This window comes from Ipomoea nil, unplaced genomic scaffold (assembly GCF_001879475.1).
Source record: "Ipomoea nil cultivar Tokyo-kokei standard unplaced genomic scaffold, Asagao_1.1 scaffold1043, whole genome shotgun sequence".
In the NCBI taxonomy this organism is placed as follows: domain Eukaryota; kingdom Viridiplantae; phylum Streptophyta; class Magnoliopsida; order Solanales; family Convolvulaceae; genus Ipomoea; species Ipomoea nil.
This window is the reverse complement of record NW_017617471.1, coordinates 11284230-11309632: the sequence shown is the minus strand read 5'-3', so window position 1 is coordinate 11309632 and position 25403 is coordinate 11284230. Positions and strand designations below refer to the sequence as shown.

Here is a 25403-nt window from a genome sequence, read left to right as displayed (position 1 = left end):
ACATTTTTAGCTAGGCATGTCAAACAGAGCCATAATAAAAAACTTGTATCCATACAATAATTTGATTTCCTTACCGTATGCTTTCTTATGTACCTGACGGCTAAAGTGTCATCCCGCACCATGAACCATTCCTGATTATTCATGCCGCACCATGATCTTTAATAAGTGATATTTAGAGCCATAAACCATAATTTTTTTTTTGTCTAGAACTTTTTACAGGTTTTCCATAAGTTAAAGGTAATAATATTACTGACATGAAATTTTTTATTAGTTTTTTTTTTTTTTTTTTTTTTTTTTTTTGTATTTTTCTTCTTTCGCCTTCGTATTTTTTCCCCATATTTTTTTTCCCTAAACGTATAGGCATGCTCTGCATTTTTCGCTTCCCGTTTCTTCGATCATGCTTGTTCTGCGGAGTTTGGTATCGGAGAAACGAGAAGCGAAAAACACAGAGCAGTCCTATACGTTTAGGAAAAAGAAAAATATGAAAATTAAAATAATAATAATACGAAGGCGAAAGAAGAAAAAGACCAAAAAAAACTAATAAAAAATTTGATGTCAGCAATATTATTATCGGTAACCTGTAGGAAACCTGTAAAAAGTTCTAGACGAAATTTTTTTTTTATGATTTATGGCTCTAAATATCACTTATTAAAGATCATGGTGCGACATAAATAATCTGGAATAGTTCATGGTGCGGGATGACACTTTAGCCTAGGAAGTTTTCTAAATTATATTCTTCCCCTATGGCCTATCATTCAATTAAATCGAAGGGTCTTTTGAAAAGAAAACATGAACACATTTTCTAGTAATTCACGATTCTTTATTTGCTAAATAATTAATAGTTGCAACCTTTGCTGACATATATATTGCTTATTTTCACAAATAATAACAGTATATCACCACAAAACATCAATCTAATAGCATTTATAATTAATTTTATACACTTTGGAATTCAAATTTCCCTAAAGATTATGTTGTATGGTTGAAAAGGGCAGGACAATATACTTACAATTTCTTCTGACAAAGTAGATCGAGGTGCTGGCCTGGGGTGCTCAAATCCATTGGTGTTGACATTTTCATCCCCATATGCTTTGGTTATGTTCCTGTAAGGATCAATATAACAAAATTCAAATTCTTCTTAATTCTATCTCTTCAATTAAATCAAAAGTTAAAAAAAAAAAAAAACTGAATAAAAATATGCTTTGTAATTCACAATTCTTTTTTTACTAAATAATTAACATGCTTTGTAACCTATGCTGGCATATCTTTCACTCATTCTCTCAAATAATCCCACCGTCAAAACATAAATCTAATAGAACTTACAATTAATACAAAAAAAAATACTTCTATCCATATAGTATTTTTTTTTTTTTGGGGTGAAAGTACAAATTTATGAAATTTTAGCACACCTTACATTTTCATGTTGTATAGTTTTGAATTTTTTTTTTTTTAAAAAAAAAAATTAGGAGTTTCAAAAAAGATAAATATAATAAAACTTACAAATAATTTTCTAAATTTTAAAAACATACAAAAACTTAGAGACAATTACATCTTACAATATACTTACAATTTCTTGTGACTTAATAGAGGTGCTAGGATAGTCGAATCTACTGGTGTTGACATATCCATTCTCATACGCCAAGTTATGTACCTGTAGAGGATTAATATAAATTCAAATTCTTCTTCTATCACTTCAAATTAAATCAAAAGTTAAAAAAAAAAAAAAAAAAAAAAAAGTAAAAAAGCCTTTCTAGTAATTCACGATTTTGTATCTAATAAATAATGAACCTGCTTTGCAAACTCTGCTGCCATATCTTTCACTCAAATAATCCCACCATCAAAACATAAATAAATCTAATAGAACTTACAATATAATTAAAGTTCTTTTTTCTTAGCTTGTAAAAGTACAAATTATTGACGTTTTAGCACACCATACAATTTCAAGTTGTATGGGAATTCAAAAATAATATGAAATTCAACTTTACTGTTTAATTTTTGAAAAAATAAAAATAAACCCCTTAAAAGTTTCGAAAAAAGATTACGAAAGTGTGAAAAAATTGAAGTTAGAGACTTACCGTTGCTTGTGACGAAAGAGGAGTGATGAATCCATTGATTTTGACATTTGTTTTGCCATGCCTTTTCACACAAATCTGTCTTGCAAAATCAGCCACTGTTTCACTCACGTCAAACAGTTCTATCACTTTAAGGTTGTCCACATTAGCAAAATCTTGTGGAATATTTTGTAGGGAAATAGAATTCCTGAGAACCAGGGTTTCTAGAACTGGAAAGCTTTTCTCTGAGTCCACAGCTGTCCAAGTTATGAGGTTCATCTTTCCAATGCGCAAATACTGAAGCCCTTTGAAAATAACATCACTGCTTAGATTCCAATGTTCCCCGGAGAAGGCATTTTCATCCAACTTGAGCACTTTGAGCCTCCCTAGCAATCCCAATACAGTCATGTCATTCCATTGAAACAATGTACCAGACAAGGTCAACTTTCTTAGTCTTCTTGGAAACTTATCGGACATTGGGACCTTCAACTTTACTTTCTCAGAGTTGCCATGAAGCTTCAAGTTTTCAAGGCATTCTAGCATTTGTAAATTGTTGAACAAGCAAACATTTTTCTTTTTCTGGAGTAGTTGTGATAAATTCCCGCGAACACCTAATTTTTTGAGTTTGGGGGTCTTGTTGAAGATCTTGTTTGTGCAACTTCCTGGTGATATGGTAGAAAGTGTGCGGATATTTGTTTGTTTACTGTCATGCTTGCCTGTTTTGGGAGGAGAGTGCAGTTGCGTAGAGGTGTTGGTGTGCACATGTCTTAGTTCTTCCATGTTCCATATGCCTCCATTAATTTGTAGTGACCTTTCTGTGGTTTTGATCACTAGAGTCTCCAAACATGAAAGATGTTCGAATGACTTGGGGAGGGAACTGATATCAGCTCTGATTGCAAGATACCTGATACAACTGTATTCAGAATAAAGCTCATTTGGTAGTGAGCTAAATTTGGGTGATTCAATATTCAACACCTTAAGGTTTGGAAAGGTTTTTAGGATGGTTTTCAAGTCCTCTGGCTTCCAATGAATCTCACTCTTTTGTGAATGAATCTCACTCTTTTGTGAGGAGAACACCAACAAAGAATCAAGCTTGTCACCAACTTGATGTGGACTACCCATCCTTTTGTTGAAGAGATTGGAGAATGAATCAGATGGACTATTGTTTTCTACATGATCAAATATGCCCATAGTGTAGTAGGAACAAAGACGCCACGAAGAATCAATTCTTGCATTTAATCTTTGCCCCTCATCATGGAAGAAATTTTCCCCTTCAACTTCCCTTCTACAGAACTCATGCAATGTGTTATGAATACAACATGTTTTGATTTGACCATCTGCACTTCTTTTCTTCACCATCACAAGATTTCTATTAACAAGAACATTCAAATACTTTGAAGCTTCAACTTCTTTGTCCAAAGGGCCCCACTTATCTGTAGTTGGAATGAATCCTTCACTAATCCACAAACAAATTAACTTCCAAGCAACAATCTCATATCCCATGGGAAAATATGCAAAATATAAGAAGCATTTTTTCAACATCTCATCAGGCAAATCATCGTAGCTCAAATATACTAGCTTATGATAACTTTGGTCTTCTCCGTAAACTTTTAGAAGCGGATTATCAGCCACTTGTTGCCAGCCAGCAAAAGTTATACAATTGCGTAGGATACCTGCTACCAATACTAGAGCGTGTGGTAATCCCTTGCACTTTTCTGCTATTTTTATCCCTAGCTCTTCAATTAATGTGTCACACCCTCCCTCTGTGTCAAAAACATTATTTTTTATTAGCAACCAACCATCATTATTGCTCAACTTTTTTAAACTATGAGATTTGCAGGTAGAATCAACTGTGTTGCCACTCCAGGTGGTTACCAGGACTCTACTCCCTTTCATATTTGTAGGGAATGCAACTTTTAAAAAATCCCAATCTTCTTTTTCCCGCACATCATCCAATACAATCAAGTATCTTTCATCCTCTAATAATCCTTTTACTTTAGCTTCCAACACATCTGTTTCATCCTCTAATAACGCCGCGCTAAAGTCTTCTGTTTGCTTGGAAATTTGATGCAGAATGTCAATGAAATTTTGCTTTCTATGAAACCCTCGTGAAACGTGAAGCCAAATGCAATGGGTGAAAATTTTCCTGACTTCTGGATCTTCAAAAATCTTTAAGGCAAATGTAGTTTTTCCTGCCCCAGCATTCCCCACAATTGGGATGACAAAATATTCTTTGGATGCTTCCATAATTCGAGATTTTATGGTTTCCAAATCATCAATAAAGCCCACTATATTATTTTCAGCCTGAAAAATGAAAGGAAGAAATCATGAAAAAGCTAAGTAATTCGGAGTATTAATCAAGTGGTGGTGGGGATTCACTTCCCAATCATTAGTACAATTCAAGAAATATAACTAACTACGTACGGAGTAATTTTTATTGAAAAAATGGATCGGAATTGAAAGGGGCACTGAAGATAAACCATAGCTTATTTACTTGCAGTAAATTCATGTTCAAATCTTACCTCCACATTCAATTCAGACGCACACTTTCGGACTGTCCATATAGAAAACAAAACTACTCCCTCCGTCCCATTTTGTTTGTCTGATTCGGTTAAAGAAACTTAACCGAAGTTATTTTTAATTCAATTTTTCATAATATTAAGTTTAGTATTAATATATATATATATATATATATATATATATATATATATATATATATATATATATATATATTAAAAACTACATTAAAAGTACTATTAAACATTTAAAAAAAAAATAATTTAAAAATAATTGAAAATTACTAAAGAAAATAAGTAATGAAAAAAGAATTTATTTGACTTTTTTTTTTTTAAAACAAACGCAAACAATTTCATTAACAACTTAGCAAACCAGAAATACAAGCTGGTGAGATGAATTCCCACGTTCTAGAGACAGATGAAGAACCGGTTGCCCGAGCTAACTCGTGAGCCACACGATTCGCTGTTCTCTAGTCATTTACGCTACCTATGTCATTAGCAATAGAACGACATTGCTTGACTACCACACCTACGTACGAATAATCCGTACTACTAGAATTAAACGCGTTACAAAAATTAATGTAATCGGACTCAAGGATGATATTATCAAATTGTAAACCTTCAAGCCATGTCAATGCCTCCTTAGCCGCAATTGCCTCCACCATTAGAGGGTCCCGGCTGCCCTCTATACGTCCGCTTCTTGCTGCCATGAACCGGCCATCGTGGTCTCGGATGATAGCACCAAAACCTGCTCCGTCCGAAAACGTTGCAGCGTCAACGTTGCATTTTAACGAGTCACGCGGTGGTGGTTCCCAGTTGGCCACATGCACGATGCGGTTTCCCCTTTGTGGACCTTTATAATAAGTAGCAACCCAGCATGAACTCAGTCTTGTCACCTGCGTCCGCAAGCCCGTGGTGGACGGCCATATATTGCGCCAAACCACGTCGTTCCGAGCTGTCCATAACACCCAGAAGACAGCGGCTGACTCAATCGATTGCTGCACCGTGAAGAATTCGAACCAGGCCTTCATACATGCTTGCATGCTACGGCCCTGCAGCATATCCTCCCGCCCCCAAACCTCTCTTGCATAGCAGCAATCATAAAATAGGTGTTCCGGCGTCTCGGTCAAGTAACCACAAAACGGACAACCACCTCCGATGAAAATGCGCTTCGTCTTCAGATTCTCCCGCACCGGAAGCACTCCGCGAGCGCACCGCCATAAAAGATTTCTCACCTTCGGAGGGACTGGCAGTGTCCATAATTTGTTCCAAACCTGAAACTCGTCCACGGTACTGTTCTGTCCATTGCTTGTTGTGGATAAACGACACCCTTGCTTCACACTGTATAGCCCACGAAGATCGCCTAACCACCTCCACGAGTCTTTGTAGTGAGTGTTCACCGGCGTAGCAATGATCCTCCTAGCATCCTCTTCCTGGAAAATGTCATGAATGATATCCACATCCCATGATCCGCTCTCGTCAAGTAAGCCACTGACTGTGGCACCACGCAATTCGTCAATGCAAGCAGTGAAAAGATCTGGATTTGTCGTGTCCGCGAGCCATGGCCATTCTCATATTTTTGTGTCAAGTCCGTCCCCAATCCGCCTGGCTAACCCCAGTTTTAACACCTCCTGCCCTGTAAGAATGCTTCGCCAAATATAACTTGGATTCCCCCCTGGCTGCGCCTCCATGAAACCACACCTCAGGAAGTATTTCGCTTTCAGAAGTCTGCTGACAAGCGAACCCGAATTTATCAGAATGCGCCACCCTTGTTTTGCTAACAAAGCAACATTGAAATCATGTAGCCGTTTGAAGCCCAACCCCCATCTCGATTTCGGTTCGCATAACCTGTCCCAGCTCAGCCAATGAATTCCCTACCTGCCAGTACCGCCCCCCCCCCCCCCCCCCCCCCCAAAACCGGTTGAAAAGCTTCTAAAGCGAATCCCAGACCTGTAGTGGCAATAAGAGCATAGACATCGTAAAGATGGGCATGGATTGCGCTATACTCTTCAATAGCACTTCCTTGCCGGCCCTCGAGAGTAACTTGTTTTGCCAGTTCCCAATACGTTCCCGCACCTTCTCCTCTATGTAACGAAAAGTATTAATTTCACTCTTGCCCAGAACCGATGGTAAACCCAGATATCGGCCTAGATCCGCTGCAACGTTCACGCCAAGACACTCAGATATCCAACTCTTCACCTCGCCCGACGTATTTAAACTGAATACAGCATTGGACTTGTCAAAATTGATAAGTTGCCCTGAAGCTGCACAGTATAAATCCAGACATCCCTTAACCTTTATTGTTTCCTGCTGATTTGCCCTGAAGAACAAAAGACTGTCGTCAGCAAAGAAGAGGTGCGTAATGGTTGGGGCTCCCCGCGCCACTCGCACCCCATGGATCTCACCCCTTGCCTCCGCCTGCTGAAGCAGGATCGACAACCCCTCGGCACACACAATGAATAGGTACGGAGATAATGGATCTCCTTGCCTAATGCCCCGGGTGGGGCAAATCGTGCCTACGGCCTCGCCATTTACCTGAATAGTGTACATGACAGTAGTAACACACATCATCAACAACTCGACCCACCCCCTGACAAAACCCAACACGCGTAACATTCCTTCTAAATAGACCCACTCCATCCGGTCGTACGCTTTAGCCATATATAGCTTAAGCACCGCCCACCCCATAGCCCCATTAGTTTTTCTCCTCAGGTAGTGCCCAATTTCCCCGGCCACAATTATATTATCCGTCAGCAGCCTCTCAGGAACAAAGGCGCTTTGAGACAGTGACACAACCAGTTCCAGACTTCCCTTGAGCCTGTTTGCCAACATCTTTGTCAGCACCTTATACACCACATTACAGAGCGCTATCGGGCGCAGGTCAGATACCTTTTCCAGAATCTTCTTTTTCGGCAAAAGAACGATGTTAGAATCGTTCAGACCGCCTGGCAAAATTTTGTTTTCCACACAGTGGAGAACGAACATGGCCAGGTCATGTCCCAACATCGGCCAGAAGTGTTGGTAAAAAGTCGGCGTCATGCCGTCAGGCCCTGGTGCTTTCTCCGGGGCCATAGAAAACAAAGCCGCCTTTACCTCCGCGAAGGTAAACGGTTGCAACAAAGAGACGTTCATCTCATCCGTTACCCGCCTCCGAACGCAATTAAACAAATCCGGGCTACTTGTACTGGACGAAAAAATACAATCATAGTACCTTAGGATTTCTTCATGCATAGCTGTGCCTTCTTTCCATGCTCCGCCCGGGTCTTTGACGCGCAACAAAAGATTTTGGCGACGTCGGTCCGAAGCGGCCTTATGAAAGTGCTTGTATTCGCATCACCATGTTTGAGCCAAAGTTGTTTAGAGCGTTGCTTCCAGAAGATCTCTTCATGTTGTATTAAACGCTCCAGCTCCCCCTCGACAGCTTGGGGTGTGCGATCCTCTTGTAAACTATCCAAACGGCTTCGCAACTCTCTGATTCGATTCCCAAAGCATCTGAAATGCTCTCCCCCCCCCCCCCCCTAGCCAGCCGCTTCCCGCACAGAAATATACGTTCCTGGAACGCCAAACCTGTAGATTGGCACCATGCTTCGTCGACCACCTTCGAGCATCCCTCCTCTAAAAGCCATGCAGATTCGAACTTAAAAGAACGCTTGGCCACCCTTATAGGTCTTGGTTCGTTGTCGATGTAAATAGCACTATGATCAGACTGCATCGTGCTTAACTGCCGTACCAGCGTCTCTTCGTACATCTCCGCCCATTCCACCGTTGTCACCGCTCTATCCAACCTTTCCTCCACCCAGGACTCCGTTCCCCTTCCCCGTTTCCACGTGAACCTGCCACCCACCATCCCAAGATCAATCAGTTGGCAGTCGCTTAACGTGTCATTGAATCCCTCCACGAGCGCTGCCAGTTGCGGATGTACGCCCCTCTTTTCCGACAGACTTGTGATATCGTTGAAATCACCAACGACAATCCAAGGCAATGACGAATTATCCCTGAGTTGCCTCAATAGATCCCAAGTGATGTGTCTGTCTGATTGCTCTGGATTTCCATAGAAACCGGTCAACCTCCATGACGGCTTACCCGGTAGTGAGACTTCCATGTCGACGTGATTCTTAGAATAGCTCAATAATGAAGCGCCATCTGCATCCCTCCACAGTAAAGCCAATCCTCCCCCATGCCCTGCCAATCCACATTAAACATACCTTCGAACCCTAACTTCACCCTCACCTCTTCCACTCGCTGTAACTTGGCCTTCGTCTCCATTAAAAAGACGAAGAAGGGTCGCTGCTTGGACACCATGTCTAAGAGTTCACGAACTGTCCGGGTGCCACCCAAACCCCGGCAGTTCCAGCTTAGGATACTCATTTGGCTTGGCGAGCCTGGTCCACCAGACCCGCCGACACAGTGTTTTTTGAAGTCTCTACCATCGTGACATCCTCCGCATGCGTACTGTCAGACGCTTCAGAGTCTTCACGCAACCGCTTTAAATCCCCTTGCAAACCAGCGTTCTCCTCCATGGCCTCCAACAGGGGCGGCGAAATCCCAGTAACAGAAGCAGTCGCCGCCTCGGATTGTTGTGTTGTTGCGGATAACAACCATTTAGCCCCTACCGGACGCACTTGGCGATGTTGACCTGCCCTCATCCAACTGCCAAACGGGAACTCTTCTGGTGAAATTCCCTCCACGTACACCCTTCTGCAAAATTTATCCGAATGCCCCAACACTCCACAACAAAAGCAGAATGTGCTGAGGTGTTCATAACGAAATGAGATCCATTCTGACGTGCCATCCTTTCGCATCAGTTTCATGCGCCTTTTCAGAGGTGTCGCGGTGTTCATCCGCACTCGGAGCCGGTAAAAACTCCTTCACGATCCACCAAAATTGAGGGGATCAATGGACACAAACGTGCACACATAATTTCCAATCTTCGTGAGGAATTCCGTGGATGCATACACTATCGAAAACCATGCACCTAGACCCAGAAAGAGATAGAATCCAGATTCACCTCTTCCGGCCTGGTTTCGGGCGGAACCTGCTCGCACACGAAAGTGTGGTTCTCGAACGTCCAAGGACCATCGTCGAGGACGCGTCGCAAATCCTTCAGGTGGGGGAATTGGAACAGGAACAATTCGTCCGTCAATGGCACAACATGCATGCCCATCACTGGTCTCCAGACGGAGGCCATCACCTGCCGCATAAACTCGAATTTGATCGGCCGATCCGTAAGGAAACGTCCTACCAAATTGTACTCGATCGTTGCGTATGGATTCGTTTGGATATTAGGTGCTTCTATCGCGTTCAGCTCCTCCTCGACCAAAGACAGATCCGCGCATTGTTCCTCAATCTGACGGATGTCCATCGTAAAATAGGGGGATCGGATACAAAACAACAGCACAAGACAACAGGCAAACTCAAAACAATCCATCATCAACAGCGGAATATAAACCCTAGATCACCAGGGAAAGACTCCCTTGGCCACCACCATGAGAGAGGGCCACGTTCTAGACCACGATCGGAGATCACGATCGGGAATGTGTAACGAGGATTACGGAGCGTTTTCTCTAAATCACAAGGTAGGTGATCACATAAAACAGAATTTATTTGACTAATTAATAATAAATAAAACAGACAAAATGGCACACTGTGAGTATTTATTTTTCTGCAAGATTAACAAATACAGAGTTATTTCTATTTCATTTTATTTCATTATTAGGGCTATAACTTGTATTATTTATTATTCTTAGCCAATTATATCTTGTATTATTTATTTATTGTTTGGACTGTTGTTTTGGGTCAGTGTCTCGGGCTTTGTACGCATTATTATAAGCCTAGCGCTCCAGATAATAAAGCTACTATTTTCTTACCCCGTTCAGTACCTCTATACCCAGTTTATGGTGGACCCAGTTCTAACAAAATCATCATATACAAATAATATTTTCTATATCTCTCATTTTATAATGCTCTTTAATTAGTATTTACAAGAAAAATAACATGTTTAATTCCTTAGATGGTAAAGAATGACCTTATTTATGACTTAGGTGTGTAGACTCACTACTACAGAAATAACATATAACGTCGGTTTTTTATAAAATTGATGTTAAAAGTCAAATAAAATTATAAAGAAATTTAAAAAATCATTTAACGTTGTTTTTTTTATTACCAACCTACGTTGTAAATCACTAATATTTATCTCTTATATTTATAAGCGTGTGAAGACAACAAGTATGTTGACTGGAAAGAAAGCAACTCATCCACCAAAATAGATTAAATGTTCGGCAAGTATTTCATACACTTGTAAAACTACATATATTTTATTGTTGTTTATTAAATAAATTCTTAATTGTATGTATTTTAATTCAAATGTACTATGTCATACAAGTTGGAAGTACTGAATATGGATTTTATGTGATGAAATACATGTTTGGAATTTTTTCCAATCAAGCATACAAAGGAATGGATTAAATATACTAGCTTACTAATTATTTATTAATTTTCAACTTTGTAGACCTTGCAAGAGTTGGTAGATTGAGCTACAATCAAAAAGAGATTAATGAAGTTAATTAGAGACATATGGGTCAAGTTCTTAATTGATGAATGAGTTAATACATTACTTGTTTAGTGTGTGAAGTAATTGATATTGATAATTTTAGATTTAAATTGTATTATTAATTAGTATCATATGTGAGATTTATTACTTTCATTAATTGTGAGATTATAAATATAAAATTGTACATGTTATATTTGAGCAAGTTTGGGTATAAATTGATAAATAAAATTTAATATTAAAAAAATATATAACACGTTGATTTTTTAAAATATTGACGTGGTATCGTTATATAAAAAATTTAAAATAAATACATACGACGTCGATTAAGGCATAAAACTGACGTCATATGTATTTTTTTTTTTTAAAATTGACATACTATGTCGGTTTTTAGTAAAAAACCGACGTGATATGGTATTTAATAAATAAATAAATATATATATATATATATATATATATATATATATATACAACGTCGACTATTTATTAATAACCGACGTGGTAGGTGTTGCAAAAATATTTATTTAAAAAAAAATCGACGATTTCGGTTATGTCAAAAAAAGACATCGTATAGTTTTAATTTTAAAAAAAAAAAATTAATATACAACGGTAGTTATACGTTAAAACCCGATATTGTATGTATTTTTTAAAAAAATTAAAAATAATTTACAATGTCGTAGGGTTACTTTATAACGTTTCTTTGATCAACATCTTTTTTTAATCGACGTCGTATGGTCTAAATAACCGACGTTAAATATGTATTCTGTACTAGTGAGTTCAAATCTCATTAAGAGCATTCTATTTTGTTTTATTTTAGACATATTAAAATAATATGCTGGTGGTATAATTAATTATTTTTAAATATAGTTCAAGATCATTTTTCTAATAAACAAGGTTCATTATAAAATTAAATGTTTAAAAGCATAATCTGCTCAACATAAACATAAATTCCAATATTGATGTAAGTGAATAAGATAATTGAAACAAATAATTTGAAATATTATAATTTGGGAATAGTTTTTGTGGTACCTTGGGAAGTCGCATATCTCTAAGTTCGTAGTAGTTCTCCGAGAGGTGTAAAAGGTCTTTAGTGTGGTCTTCGCTAATCCTTTTCACTTTTTCCTTAATGGACTGGATCTCACTCGCATAGGCATTCGGCTTTCCACAATGTGCAATCTTATCCAAAGATTTTGCCAAGGCATTATTTCCATGCTTCTTCTCCTGCGCAAAGTATTTGGAAACTGTATTCATGGTTTCATTCACAACTATTTGGAATTTTTTTACTATTACTTTCAAAACACGGTGTTTATTGGCCTTTGGGTTCTTGCAAGCTTTCACCAAATACTCCGTAAACGTGGTCATCATGTCCATTATCTCAGACATTATGTCACAAGCCCAGTTGACATTGTCTTCTATTTTTTGGTGTACCATGTTTACCTCCTGCTCTATAGCCTCTATCGCTCTGTCATACATTGTCGATTTCTGTATTTACGAGGAAATATAAGTTTCAAGTGTGTTACAAATAATATTTAATAATTTTTATGGTATTAAGTAAATTGTATAATTACATGTGCATTATATGCACTTAACATATTATGTGCATGCATTTAACATATAATTTGTCAGTAATTAAAATATTATGTATCTTCAATTTATTTACAGATACATAATCGGTTAAATGTAAGCACATAATATGTTATTTTACTTGTACGTCATAATTTGAATATTATTGTAGACCAGAGTTCACAATGCAAAGTGAACCTAGTTAATGAGATAATTTGTCATCTACTTGCACACCTTCAACCCAAAATAAAACTAACCCACCACTATGACCAAACTACTTACCTCAAACATCTTCGCAAGTCCGCATAACCCAATTTTAATAGGTTGTAACTTACCGTTTCCATAAGAAACAAGATTTTTGGCCTCTTGGACACAACTACTATGTCCACTAAAACACAAACTTTAGCCGAATTATATATCAAGCCTCCGACAATTTCAAGTCATCACATTCATATTTTTAGATGGGCATGTGGAATAACACCCGCCAACGTCAAGTTTTTTTAAACTTCTACCTCAACCACCATTAAATCCTCCCTCTAATACCTTGTTTGGTAACATATATAGTTTGCTTATCAGCTAATTTTGATTTGTTTGACCACTATTAACTGTTCGAATTGATTAAAAAGATAATATGAGTGTTTGGTTAATTAATTTTTTGTAATAATTTATTGCTCAAAAACGCTAAAATTATAAAAACTACTCAAAGTAATTTTTTCGATTAGCTTTTTGAAAAAATAAATTATACATTTTGCATGTAATCAGCTATAAGCTAACAACTAATTTACCAAACATCTTTCTACAATCAGTTAATGCTATTAGCTAATTAAACTAACTAACCCAATCTGCTAATAATTATTTGCCAAACACCCCTAGATCTTACAAAGTCACATAGCCCACCTTGAGTTATGAAAAGAAAAATAGATTTCTATCCCCATTGTTTCCATTAAGGGTGTTTGGAAACCTGGAAAATAATTTTCGGAAAAATGATGTTTTTTGAAAAATGAGTTATTTTATAAAAAATATTTCATTTCCCGTGTTTGGTTTCATTTCAGAAAATTGTCTTAAAATGTGTTTGAATCATTTTCTAGAAAATAAGTAGAATTATATTAAAAAATCAATAATATTTATAAAAAAATTAAAAATAAAAAAAAAATAAAAAAATTGGCTTGTGAAGCTGGAAACCAGATAATCTTATTTCCTGCTTAGAAAACCAGAAAAACTTCTGGTTTTCAAATGGAAACTAGTAAATGGTTTCTGTCAGTTAAATGGATTTCATTCAGAAACTAACAAAGAAGATGGAGAACTGGAAAAAAGTTGCTTTGAATTTTTTGGAAAATAACTTCCCTCAAAAAAAAGAGGAAGTCATTTTCCGAAAAAAATAGACTTGTTTTCCCTTATCAGAAATTAATTTCCAACGACCATGAATATACTCATGTTTAGTAATTGCTGAAACAAATTGAAATATAATAATAATTTGAGGATAGTTTTTGCGGTACCTGTAAAACTAGCGGAGCATTCTTTTCATAGTTGCAGAGGATTTCAAGTTCCTTTTTGTGTTCATGGTCAATCGTGTTCACCTTTGTCCTAATAGACTGGATCGCCCTCTCACGGAATTTGACCTCTCTTCTATAGCGTGGTACCAAAAATTTTCTGATATGGTTGTCTTTATGGTTGAAATACGCAGTCATCCCGTGGTCAACCGCATCCAAGGCTTCTTTCACAATAGTTTGAAAGTTCTTCATAATCAAAACATTGACAGATTCTGTTGGGTTCTCGTAAGCTTCCTCGAGCCTAGCATTAAACGTTTCGATATCGGAGATCAAAATTTTCATTTCCCACACTAGGCCACCATTCTCAAGATGCAAGTCTCGTGCTGCATAATCAACCAGATAATTTATCTCCCACCTTACCCCTAGCTCTATCAGTGTGTCCCTGCCTGCCGTCATTGCTCCCTCTCTCTAAAGAATTAAGAAATGCATTATGGTTTTAAAATATAACTTATAACTTCTTTTTCATTTAAATATTATTATTACACAAAAAATTGATTAATTATTTTAACAAACTAAAGATTATGTAATAAAAGGATTAATTATTTTTACAACTAAAGATTTAGGGTATGTTTGAAAACCTAAAATTATTTTCTTGAAAAATGGTTCATTTTTGAGAAAAACATTTTTATTTTATGATATTTTATTGCAACATACATTTTTATAACACATAATGTACATTATTCTAAAACTTAATATATATTATTTTAACTCATAAAATACATTATCTTACCTTCAAAAGTTTTATTATTCTAACAATCTAACACATAATGTACATTATAGTGTCAGAACTCAGAATAAGTAATAAGAATTATCTATTGTCTAAGAATCAATATCGAAGAGCCAAAATGAAAATTTGAAAATGTTTTCTTTTCAACATACACCGTACTATAGTCTATACAGTGGTATATCATAATGGTATTTTAAAAGTCTTCACTTTTGACCCAATTAGTTTTGATTGCATAGATTTTTACAAAGAATTAATTTCAAATTTTCTTTTATAGCGTATTAGAGCTCCTGTCAAAATAATAAATGGGGAAGAAAAACAATTACCTTTTGATGAGAGGTTATGATGAGCTTGAATCCATTGTTTTTTATGTTTTCTCGTACTTCTTTTACGGACTGAGTTGCACTTTCACTAACGTGAAATAATTCCATCACCTTAAGGGTATGTACCTTAGCAAACGCTTCTGGAATTCTTTCTATGACGTTGCAATTTCTGAGGATTAGACTTTGTAAAGCTGGGAAGCTATTCTCTGTGGCCTTCCAAGTAACTAGATTCGTCCTTCCAATGCGCAAATATTGAAGCCTTCTGAAAACAACATTATTGCTTAGTTCCCAATTCTCCCCCTTGAATGCATAGTCATCCAACTTCAGCACCTCAAGCTCCTCCAACGACCCCAATACTGCCATGTCTTTCCACTCAAACAATGTGCCGGAGAAGCTCAACTTTTTTAGCCTACGTGCAAACTTGTTTAGCATTGGGACCGTTAACACTTTGTCATACTCGCCATAGAGTTTCAAGTTTACGAGGCACTTTAGCATTTGAAGATTGTTGAACAAGCAAATATTCTCCTTTTCCTCTAAAAGTTGTGATAAATTTCCACGAACACCCAATTTTCGGAGATTGGGGGTCTTGCTAAAGATCTCTTTTATGCAGCTTGCTGGTGATATGGTAGAAAGTGTGTGGATGTGTTTTCCTCCAGAGTTAGTTTTGCTATTTGTTTCTAGAGGAAAGGGTAATTGCGCAGAGGTGTTGGTGCGTACATGTCTTAACTTTTCCATGTTCCATATGCCTCCTTCAATTTCTAGTGCCCTTGCTGTGGTTTTGATCACTAAAGTCTCCAATTCAACCAGTTTTTTGAATGATTTTGGGAGGAGGTTGAGATTGCTGCCTGAGATAGCAATATACTTGAGAAGATATAACCTATAAACCTCATTTGGCAACGAGCCATCGTTAAACTTGATGGATTCAATATTCAACACCCTAAGAAGAGGAAAAATGTTTGGGATGGCTGCTAATTCATCTCGTGTAAGAGGAACCTCATCACTCTCTTGTGGGGAAGACAGAAACAAAGAATGAATATGTTTCCCAAATGGAGATGACAGACTCCTCATTTGATCATCCCAATTGAGGAAGAAGCGAGATGATTTATTTTGGTCATCAGATATGTCTGCAGTAGTAAAAGAGTGAAAACAAAGACGTCGAGCTGAACAAGTATTCTCATCTATCCTTTCCTCCCTATCCATTACAAGGAATAAATTTTTCCTTGCAGCTTCACTTTTGCAGAACTCGTGCAATGTGTCATGGATCCGGCATGTTTTGATTTGACCATCTGCTCTTCTTTTTATCACCATCACAAGATTTCTATCAACAAGATCATTCAAATATTTTTGAGCTTCAACTTCTGCATCTATACGGTATTCCCACTCATTTATTGTTGGAATGAATCCTTCAGCGATCCACAAACAAACCAACTTTCATATAGCAATCTCATGCCCCATGGGAAAAGATGCAAAATACAGGAAACAATTTTTCAACTTCTCATTAGGCAGATCATTGTAGCTCATCTTAACAATCTCATGGTAACTTTGGTTTTCTCGATTGATTTCTAGAAGCGGATTATCAGCCACTTGTTGCCAGTCCGTAGAAGTTATGCATTTTCGTAGGATACCAGCTACCACTACTAGAGCAAGTGGTAAACCCTTGCATTTTCTTGCTATTTTTTTCCCAAGCTCTTCTAATAACTTGTCACTGCATCCCTCTGTACCGAAAACATTATTCTTAATAAGCAACCAACCATCATCATCACTTAACTTTTCTAAATTATGAGATTTCCAAGTAGAATCAATCACATTGTCATGCCGGGTAGTCACCAAGACTCTACTTCCATTCATGTTTTTAGGGAATGCAGTTTGTAAAGAATCCCAATCTTTTCTTTCCCATACATCATCCAATATAATGAAGTATTTTCGATCCTTTAAAAGGGTTTGAATGGTATCTTTCAACATTTCTTCAGACTTGGTGGTCAAGTCTTCAGTACTCTTGGTGATTTGATATATGATGCTGATGAATTTCTGTTTTCTATCACACCATTTTGAAACAGGAACCCAAATGCGAACCAAATTGTTGAGAATGCTTAGGTCCTCAAAAAGCATTGAAGCAAATGTAGTTTTCCCCGTACCAGGCATCCCAACAATTGGGATCACAATAAAATTATCTGATGCCTCTAACAAACGAGCCTTCAGGTCTTCCAAATCTTTTTTGAAGCCGAATACCTCGTTTTTCTCCACCGTTGGTCCAGCCTGAATGTTTAAATAAAAATAAATAAAACAAAAATAAAAGCATTATTCATCAAGTGCTAAGAATATATATATATATATATATATATATATATATATATATATATATATATATATAAAAGTATTACTTGTCAACAATCAACATTATTTATAAGAGAAAGTACTGTAATACTTTTGATGAGAAATGTAATACTTTACATTAAAAATGTAAAAGGACTACATTTCTCATAAAAAAAACATTACACTTTCCATTACACTTTTCATATTGACACGATCCGACTCAATCAGTCTCACGAATATGGATATGTGAGACAGTCTTACAAAAGTGTGACCATTAGTATATTACCTATCCTTCAAACGTTCAAACTATCATTCAACAAATTCTAATTTTAAGCAAAGGATCAGTGTGCCCATTTATATAAAATAAAATAAGAGTAATGGTTGTAATCAACATTTCCTTCCTAAATTTTTCTTTTAATATCAATGTTTTTACGAGTCAATAGTTGACTAATCCTTTTTTTATTTTATTAATAAATAAATTAGTAAACATTAGGAGGACAATTTATAAAGGGAAATATAGCATCATTTATATTTTAATGTGGAATTGATATGCCCCATAAGGAAAAGAATTACAAAATGCATGTCCAGGACAAGTGGCCAATTGCACCCCCTGAATATGGTAATTACGCTTGCTGATTATGCTAGACAATCCCATTATGGGATTTATGGATCCTGCTTAGTTATGATCTTCAATCATTTGAGAGGATTTTGAGTAAGAATAGTGTTGTTTTCTCAAAGATTATTTCCATAGTTAACCTGGTTAATAAAACTATGTATATTTATTGAATGTTGATTTTTTTTTTTGAAACCAACTCAAAACTTCATTAATGAATCAATAAAGCAGCAATACAAACTGATTGTATAACGAACCAGGAACCTGAGCCAGTTGGTGAATCAATTGCCCGTGCTAACACGTGAGCCACTTGATTCGCTGATCTCCTGACATGGCGAACAACGTTCCCAATGTCTTTAGCAATCGACAAACATTGCTTAATAACAGAACCTACATACAACAAATCTAACGTGCAGTGCAAGAATTAAAAGCATTACATAAAGTTAAACATTTTGTTTCAATGATCAAGTGACCACAGCCTAACGCACTTAACCAACGTAAAGCTTCTTGAAACGCCCTGAAGCCCAAGCCGTCGTCGAAGATCGCTGCGTCCACGTTACATTTAAGCCAGTTTCGCGCCGGCGGCTCCCATTGATCGTGATTGCCACTCGCACGCTCTCTGGACACAGTGGGCAGGATTGTTGCTTTCCAAGCCTCCATCAACACCTGGATGTGAATGCGCAGAGATTCCACGACGCACGCCTTGTTTCGCCAAACCCTATCGTTCCTCGTTGTCCATAGCACCCAGAAAATGGCCGCCATATGCATAACGTGATCCAAGCTTGAACTGCCCAGACCCTCTGCTATGAACGTCTGAATATCTCTTCCTTGTAACACATCATCCAACCTCCACAGTTGCCTGGCATACCAACACTCTCCGAAGAGGTGTTTGGTTGTCTCAGTGCTTTGGTCACACATTGGACATCCACCACCAATCCAAATCCTCTTCGCTTTCAGGTTTTCTCTGACCGGAAGAACACCACGAGCGCACCTCCATAATAAGTTACGCACTTTTGGCGGAACTAGGATCGTCCACAGACGCTCCCAAGCATTGAACGCTGGCATCGATTCTGACCTGAGAATAGACTCAGTGAGCAATTTGTACTCGTGCTTGACATTGTACACCTCACGAATATCTCCAATCCAACGCCAAGAATCCCGTAGATGAGTAGATATATGAGTGGCGCGGATCTGACGTACATCGTCTTCGTTGAAGATATCTCGGAGCACCTCTTCATCCCACGTGCCGTTAGCAGACATCAAACCACTCACCCTCGCTTCCCTCAACTCCTCAATCCGTGTGGTAAGTAAAGCAGAATTGGATGAATCTGCCAACTATGGCCAATCCCGTATATTTGTGTCCTTGCCATCTCCAATCCGCCGAGCCAAACCCCTTCTCAACACCGTTTGTCCCGCCGCGATGCTACGCCAAATAAAGTTGGGGTTATTGCCCAGCCAAGCTTCCAAAAAACTGCTCTCGGGGTAATATTTCGCATTAATTATTTGGCTAACCAATGAATCCGGTTGTGTCAAGAGTCGCCATCCCTGTTTGGCTAGAAGAGCTATATTGAACTCATGAAGCTTTTTAAACCCCAAACCACCCCGGCTTTTTGGCACACATAACCTCACCCAGCTTAACCAATGCACTCCCCTACTGCCCGAGCTCTCTCCACCCCACCAGTAACGGTTAAACAATTCTTCAATTTTATCACAAACTCGGCCGGAAGCAGAAAGACGGACATAGTGAAAATAGGAAGAGCATGAGCTACACTTTTGAGCAGAACTTCCTTACCGGCTTTAGAGATGAATTTATGCTGCCACGCACCAATCCGTTCCCGAATTTTTTCTTCAACGTACCGAAAAGTGGATGTCTTGTTCTGCCCCAAAACTGAAGGCAAAGCAAGATAACGCCCCAAATCAGTAGCCTCGTGAACCCCCATGCACTCCGTAACCACATCCCGCGCCCCCGTGCCAGTGTTAAGGCTAAACATGGCATTGGACTTGTCAAAGTTAATCAATTGGCCCGACGCTGCGCTATATGTGTCCAGACAAGTTTTAATCACTTGTGCCTCAAACTGGTTAGCCCTGAAGAATAGGAGGCTGCCGTCCGCGAAGAATAAATGTGAAACGGCACGAACCCCCCAAGCCACACGCACTCCATGTATATCCTCACGGCTCTCCGCCTGTTACAATAAGATCGATAAACCCTCGGCGTAGAAAATGAATAAATACGGCGACGAAGGGTCGCCTTGCCGAATGTCGCGGGTCGGACACACAGATCCAACACCCTCCCCATTCACCTGTATAACATACCGAACCGTCGTAACACATTGAAGCAACAAATCAATGCATTTACGGTCAAACCCGAGTGCTACCAACATGCCCTCCAAAAAACACCACTCCATCCTGTCATATGCTTTGGCCATGTCAAGCTTTAAAGCCGCCCACCCATGTCAAGCTTTAAAGCCGCCCACCCCATGGTACCACTGGTCTTCTGTCTAAAAAAAATGTCCAATTTCCTCGGCCACAATGATTTTATCTGTTAATAAACGGTCAGGAACGAAAGCACCTTGCGACGCTGAAATCACATATTCCAACACCCCCTTCATCCGATTGGCCAAAACTTTAGCAATGATTTTGTAAATGACATTGTAAAGTGCTATCGGACGCAAATCGGAAACCTTTACAAGCACTTTTTTCTTCGGAAGAAGGATAATATTTGAGTCGTTAAGGCCTTGTGGGAACGTGCCGCATACAATACAATGCAGGACAAACATAGACAGATCATGGCCCAGAACATGCCAGAAATGCTGATAGAAAACCGGCGATAGACCATCCGGGCCCGGGGCTTTCTCCGGGGCCATAGAGAATAGTGCCACCTTCACATCCGCCACCGTAAAAGGTTGCATTAACATCTCATCCATCTCAACAGTTACTCGACCTTGAATTCTAGTGAAAAAATCCGAAGTACCAATTTCAGATTGGAAAATGCTGTTAAAATACCTCAACACCTCAACATGCATGGTTGTTCCATCCCGCCATACCCCCTGCGGATCTAGCAGCCTTACGAGTGTATGTTCCTTCTCTTTCTGGTAGATGCGGCATTGTGAAAGTATTTAGTGTTGGAGTCCCATGTTTCAGCCACAGCTGCTTCGATATTTGCCACCAAAACACCTCCTCCTGGCACAACAATGAGTTCTGCTCTTCTTCGGCTACCAAAAACTCACTTACAGATTGGTGACTTCTATCCTCCCTCAACTGATCTAACCTATTACGTAAGAATGCAATACGTCGTCTGAAACGTCGTCTATACTCCCCTCCCCATCTCGATAAGTGCTGGCCACACACTGCAATTCGTTGTTGAAAGTCTAAGCCCACCGATTGCCGTCACACTAAATCAACCACCTTACCGCAACCCTCCTCCAACAACCAACCTGATTCGAATCTGAAAAACCTTCACGGCTTCCCCGAACTAGACTCGGTTCTAAATCCAAAAAAATCGCACAATGATCGGAGGATAACGTTAGTAAGTTACGGATTACCGCATCCTCGTACACATCCAACCACTCGATCGACGCAATTGCACGGTCCAAGCGTTCCTCTACCCAAGCTTCCGTGCATCGCCCACACACCCATGTAAATCGAGGACCAACCATACCCAAGTCAACCAGTTGACATTCCCCCAGGGCATCATTAAATCTATCAATAAGTGCCTCCGGATGCGGATGCACCCCCCATTTTTCAGACAAAATTATGCCTACTACATTCTTAACTACCCCATCAATGAGTATTGCTCGGTGCATTGGCATCATAAGCTCAATCGAGTCATTTCCTGATCGTAATCAAAGTTAAAAAGGTGAACTCAAGAACCCATTGTATCTACTCCCTTATGCTGACGATTCTCGCACCTAAGGGAGTGGGGGGGCTACATCGGTAGAGTGGCTCGTTCGCTTCTCATTCGGTTCTCGTTCGTTCCGCTAAAGTATTTCCCAAGTAGATCGGTCGAGTAGCTCGTTCGCTTCGCTAAAGTATTTCCCGAGTAGCCAAAGCGCTTCCTGAGTAGACCGCCTTAGCTCGTTCGCCCAAGCGCTTCTTTAGTAGACTGACTTTCCCGGTCCCATCGTCACTTCTCGATCAAAACAACCTTCATGATCTCGTCGTCGTTAGACCTTCGGGTCTCTTAGCGACCCTTCACTTGGGGGCTCTCGATTCGTAAACCGAGCGTAAAAGGGAACAAACTCCCCATTCAACCGATTATCATTTTTGAAACGCATCTTGCTATCGTGGTCTCCTAGTGTCCCACCGGCCACCGCCTGGGACTTTCGATTCGTAAATCCAAGTGCGAGAAGGGGGAAACCGCCCCGGTCGAATAATTCTTAGTTTTCAAAAGCAAGCCGTAGTGATTAATGCGGTAATCAAAGCCAACCAAGCAGGAGCAGCTAAGAACGATCTTTTTAGTCGAGTGGTTTAGATAAGAGTTTGATCGAGCTCAAACCAGTCACAACCGGTTAGCCCGAGTAAGGCGGGAAAAGCGTTCCCGTCTGCAATCCACATGATCCAATGAGGACCATGAATAAAACAAATCTCTCAATTGGTAAGAAGTAATTAGTAAGTTTCCCTGTAAACCCAATCTCTTGATTGGTCGATTTCAATCGCTAAACCGCGTTAAAAGTTCAGTATCCCGATTGGTGCAAGCCGATCCCTAGATCGGTGCAATTTGATTTATTTTGTCACGGAAGAGTTCAATCCGTTGATCGTGAGTAAATCCAAACCCGATCGCTAGATTGGTAAAGTATGATCTCGCAAATCGTGCTGCAAAACTGACCCCTAGGTCGGGCAAACCCTTTTTAGTCCACCAGTCTACGCTTAGAGTTGTGCTCTTTTTTCCTTAGATAAAATTTTTTCCCACTAGGTTTTTTATTAGCTTAAGGTTTTTAACGAGGCAACCGGCGTAAGTCACATACCATATAGCCAAGTTTTCCAGCCCGAACCCTTCCTCATTGACTCATCGTCAGGGCACGGACTGGGAGGCTTCTTGATAAGATATATACCCCGGATTCGAGTTCCCGTTTTATAGTCGGGTCGAGGTCAAGCGATTCGGGCCCCGACCTACGGGTCAAACCCACCATATCCTTGGGCCTATAAAAGGGCTTTTGGCCCTTCAAGTTATTGGGATTTTCTTCATTCTCCACTATGGTTCTCTCTCTATGCTTGTGATGTGTGCTTGTGATGTGCTCTCTTCCATCTCTCTATACACAGAAACACAATAACATTCATATGAATAAAAGGAGCCTATTTGCTACATCTTTTCTTCCTTGGCTTATTTCATACATTTACATACATGTACATACATTCTACATACGCGGAATTAGTACTATCAGTAATATTATGGAATGTGTGTCCACGTCTATTAGAGAGATATGTGGGAGGTTGAGAGATTTAGCTTGGAATCATTTGGAAACAAAAGGCCAAGATCAGAGGTTCAATCGGCAATTTGATTAGGGAATGGCAACGAAAGGCCGACATGGGACATTACAGGGCAAATTATATTGTGGACTGCGGTCCACAATAAAAATAATACGTGAGACAGTGTCAGTTTAGATACACTATAGTATCTGTCGTTTTTTACCATGGTCCACAATATAATTGCTGGACATTACAGTACGACATGTGTTTTGCAAGCAAAATAAAGTAGCAGATAGGCTTGCAAAATTGGCAACGGAGGGAGAAAGTGAATCGATGAACCTCATAGAGGCATAGAGCCTCTGGAGGAAATCATCAGGGAACTCAGAGAAGATTTGGAGAGTATCCCTTGTCTTGTTTAAGTAGTGAAGGAGATTGTTGGCTCCATCCTCTTGATAAAAATAAAAAAATAAAAAAATAATAATAATAAAAATTGCTTGGTTAGTTTCTAGTGACCCCAGCCAGGAGCCGAAGTCCACATAATTTCTTCATTTTGTGGGTCCATTTCTCCACATTACCACATAGGCACATAATCTCCTCTCTTATTTTCTCTTCAATTCTTCTCTTTTTTCTTTCCTTTTTGTGGTTCTTACTCCTCTCCACCTCTACATATCATCTATTATTTTATTCACTTTTCTACAATTAATAATTTTAACTTTTTAATTATAATTTCAAATTTTGATTTTAATAAAAATAAATTTAGATAATGAAATAAAATAATTTTATAATTATAAAATATAATTTCATAAATAAAAATTCTCCTTCAAATTTTTTGCGGAACAAATTAACATTCAAAATTGAATACAAAATTTTAAATACTAAATATACCAACAACTAATATAATTAAAAAAAATTATAAATAGAATAACAAATTAAAAAAAAAAAAAAAAAAAAAAAAAAAAAAAAAAAAAAAAACAAGCGGTTGAATTGCTTGATTTTTAAACAAGTTTTTTTGTAAAAAAAAAAAAAAAAAAAAAAAAAAAAAAAACAGTGTTTTTCTCTCTCTTTCACTTCAATGTCTCTTCTTGTAAGCTTAAAACGCTAATCAAAAACTAATACTGATGAGGATGCTCAGTTTAAAAGCATAACCTGCGTAACTTACCCATCAATCCCATACATTCATGTATTTTAATTGCTGAAACCAATTAATAATGTGAAATAGGATAACTTAATTACCTGGTGGAAAGTTTTGACAGCCTTGTCCTGGTCTTTGATTTCGTACTGCATGAGGTATTGAAGTTCTTGTTCGTGCTCTTGCCGAATTGCATTCATCTTTCTCCTAATGGACTGGATCTCGCTCGCATACCCATTCACCTTTCCACAAAGTGGGGTCTTATCCAAAGACTTTAAGAACAAATTGTTTCCATGCTTCTTCTTCAGTACAACGTAGTCGGCAATCGTATCCTCGGCTTCATTCACAACGCTTCGAAATTTATTCACTATTAGTCTCAAAACTTGGTGGTCATTGGCCCTTGGGTTCTTGGAAGCTTCCACCAGTCTGGCGTTGAACATTTGGATGTCGGAGGTGAGATCTTTTATCTCAGAATTTATGCCACGAACCAGCGTCACATTGTCCGACACAATTCTGACCAACGAGTTTACCCCCTGTGTTACCAGTTCCTCAACCACTCCGTCCACGATTATCGTCATTTCTCTCACTTTCAGGCCGGAATCTCTCTCTCTCTCTCTCTCTAAGTGAAGAAATAGGAAATGCAATTATGCAAGTGATGTGTGAGGGCA

General features: G+C 38.6%; 2 protein-coding genes across 2 annotated transcripts; both read right to left on the bottom strand.

The window, feature by feature from the left end:
• Window positions 1–898: 898 nt before the first annotated feature.
• LOC109182032 (putative late blight resistance protein homolog R1B-8) lies at window positions 899–16705 on the bottom strand. Its single transcript, XM_019332048.1, has 6 exons — window positions 15278–16705; window positions 14174–14635; window positions 12144–12596; window positions 2076–4355; window positions 1568–1651; window positions 899–1103 (listed from the first exon to the last, which is right to left on the bottom strand). The coding sequence occupies exons 1-6, from the start codon at window positions 16580–16582 to the stop codon at window positions 1077–1079; spliced, it is 4611 nt and encodes a 1536-aa protein (XP_019187593.1). The 5' UTR covers window positions 16583–16705; the 3' UTR covers window positions 899–1076.
• On the bottom strand, window positions 16706–25403 carry LOC109181262 (probable disease resistance protein At1g58390). The gene is made up of 2 exons (XM_019331014.1): window positions 24840–25403; window positions 16706–17530 (listed from the first exon to the last, which is right to left on the bottom strand). Exons 1-2 carry the CDS (start codon window positions 25311–25313, stop codon window positions 16706–16708), a joined length of 1299 nt encoding a protein of 432 aa, XP_019186559.1. The 5' UTR covers window positions 25314–25403.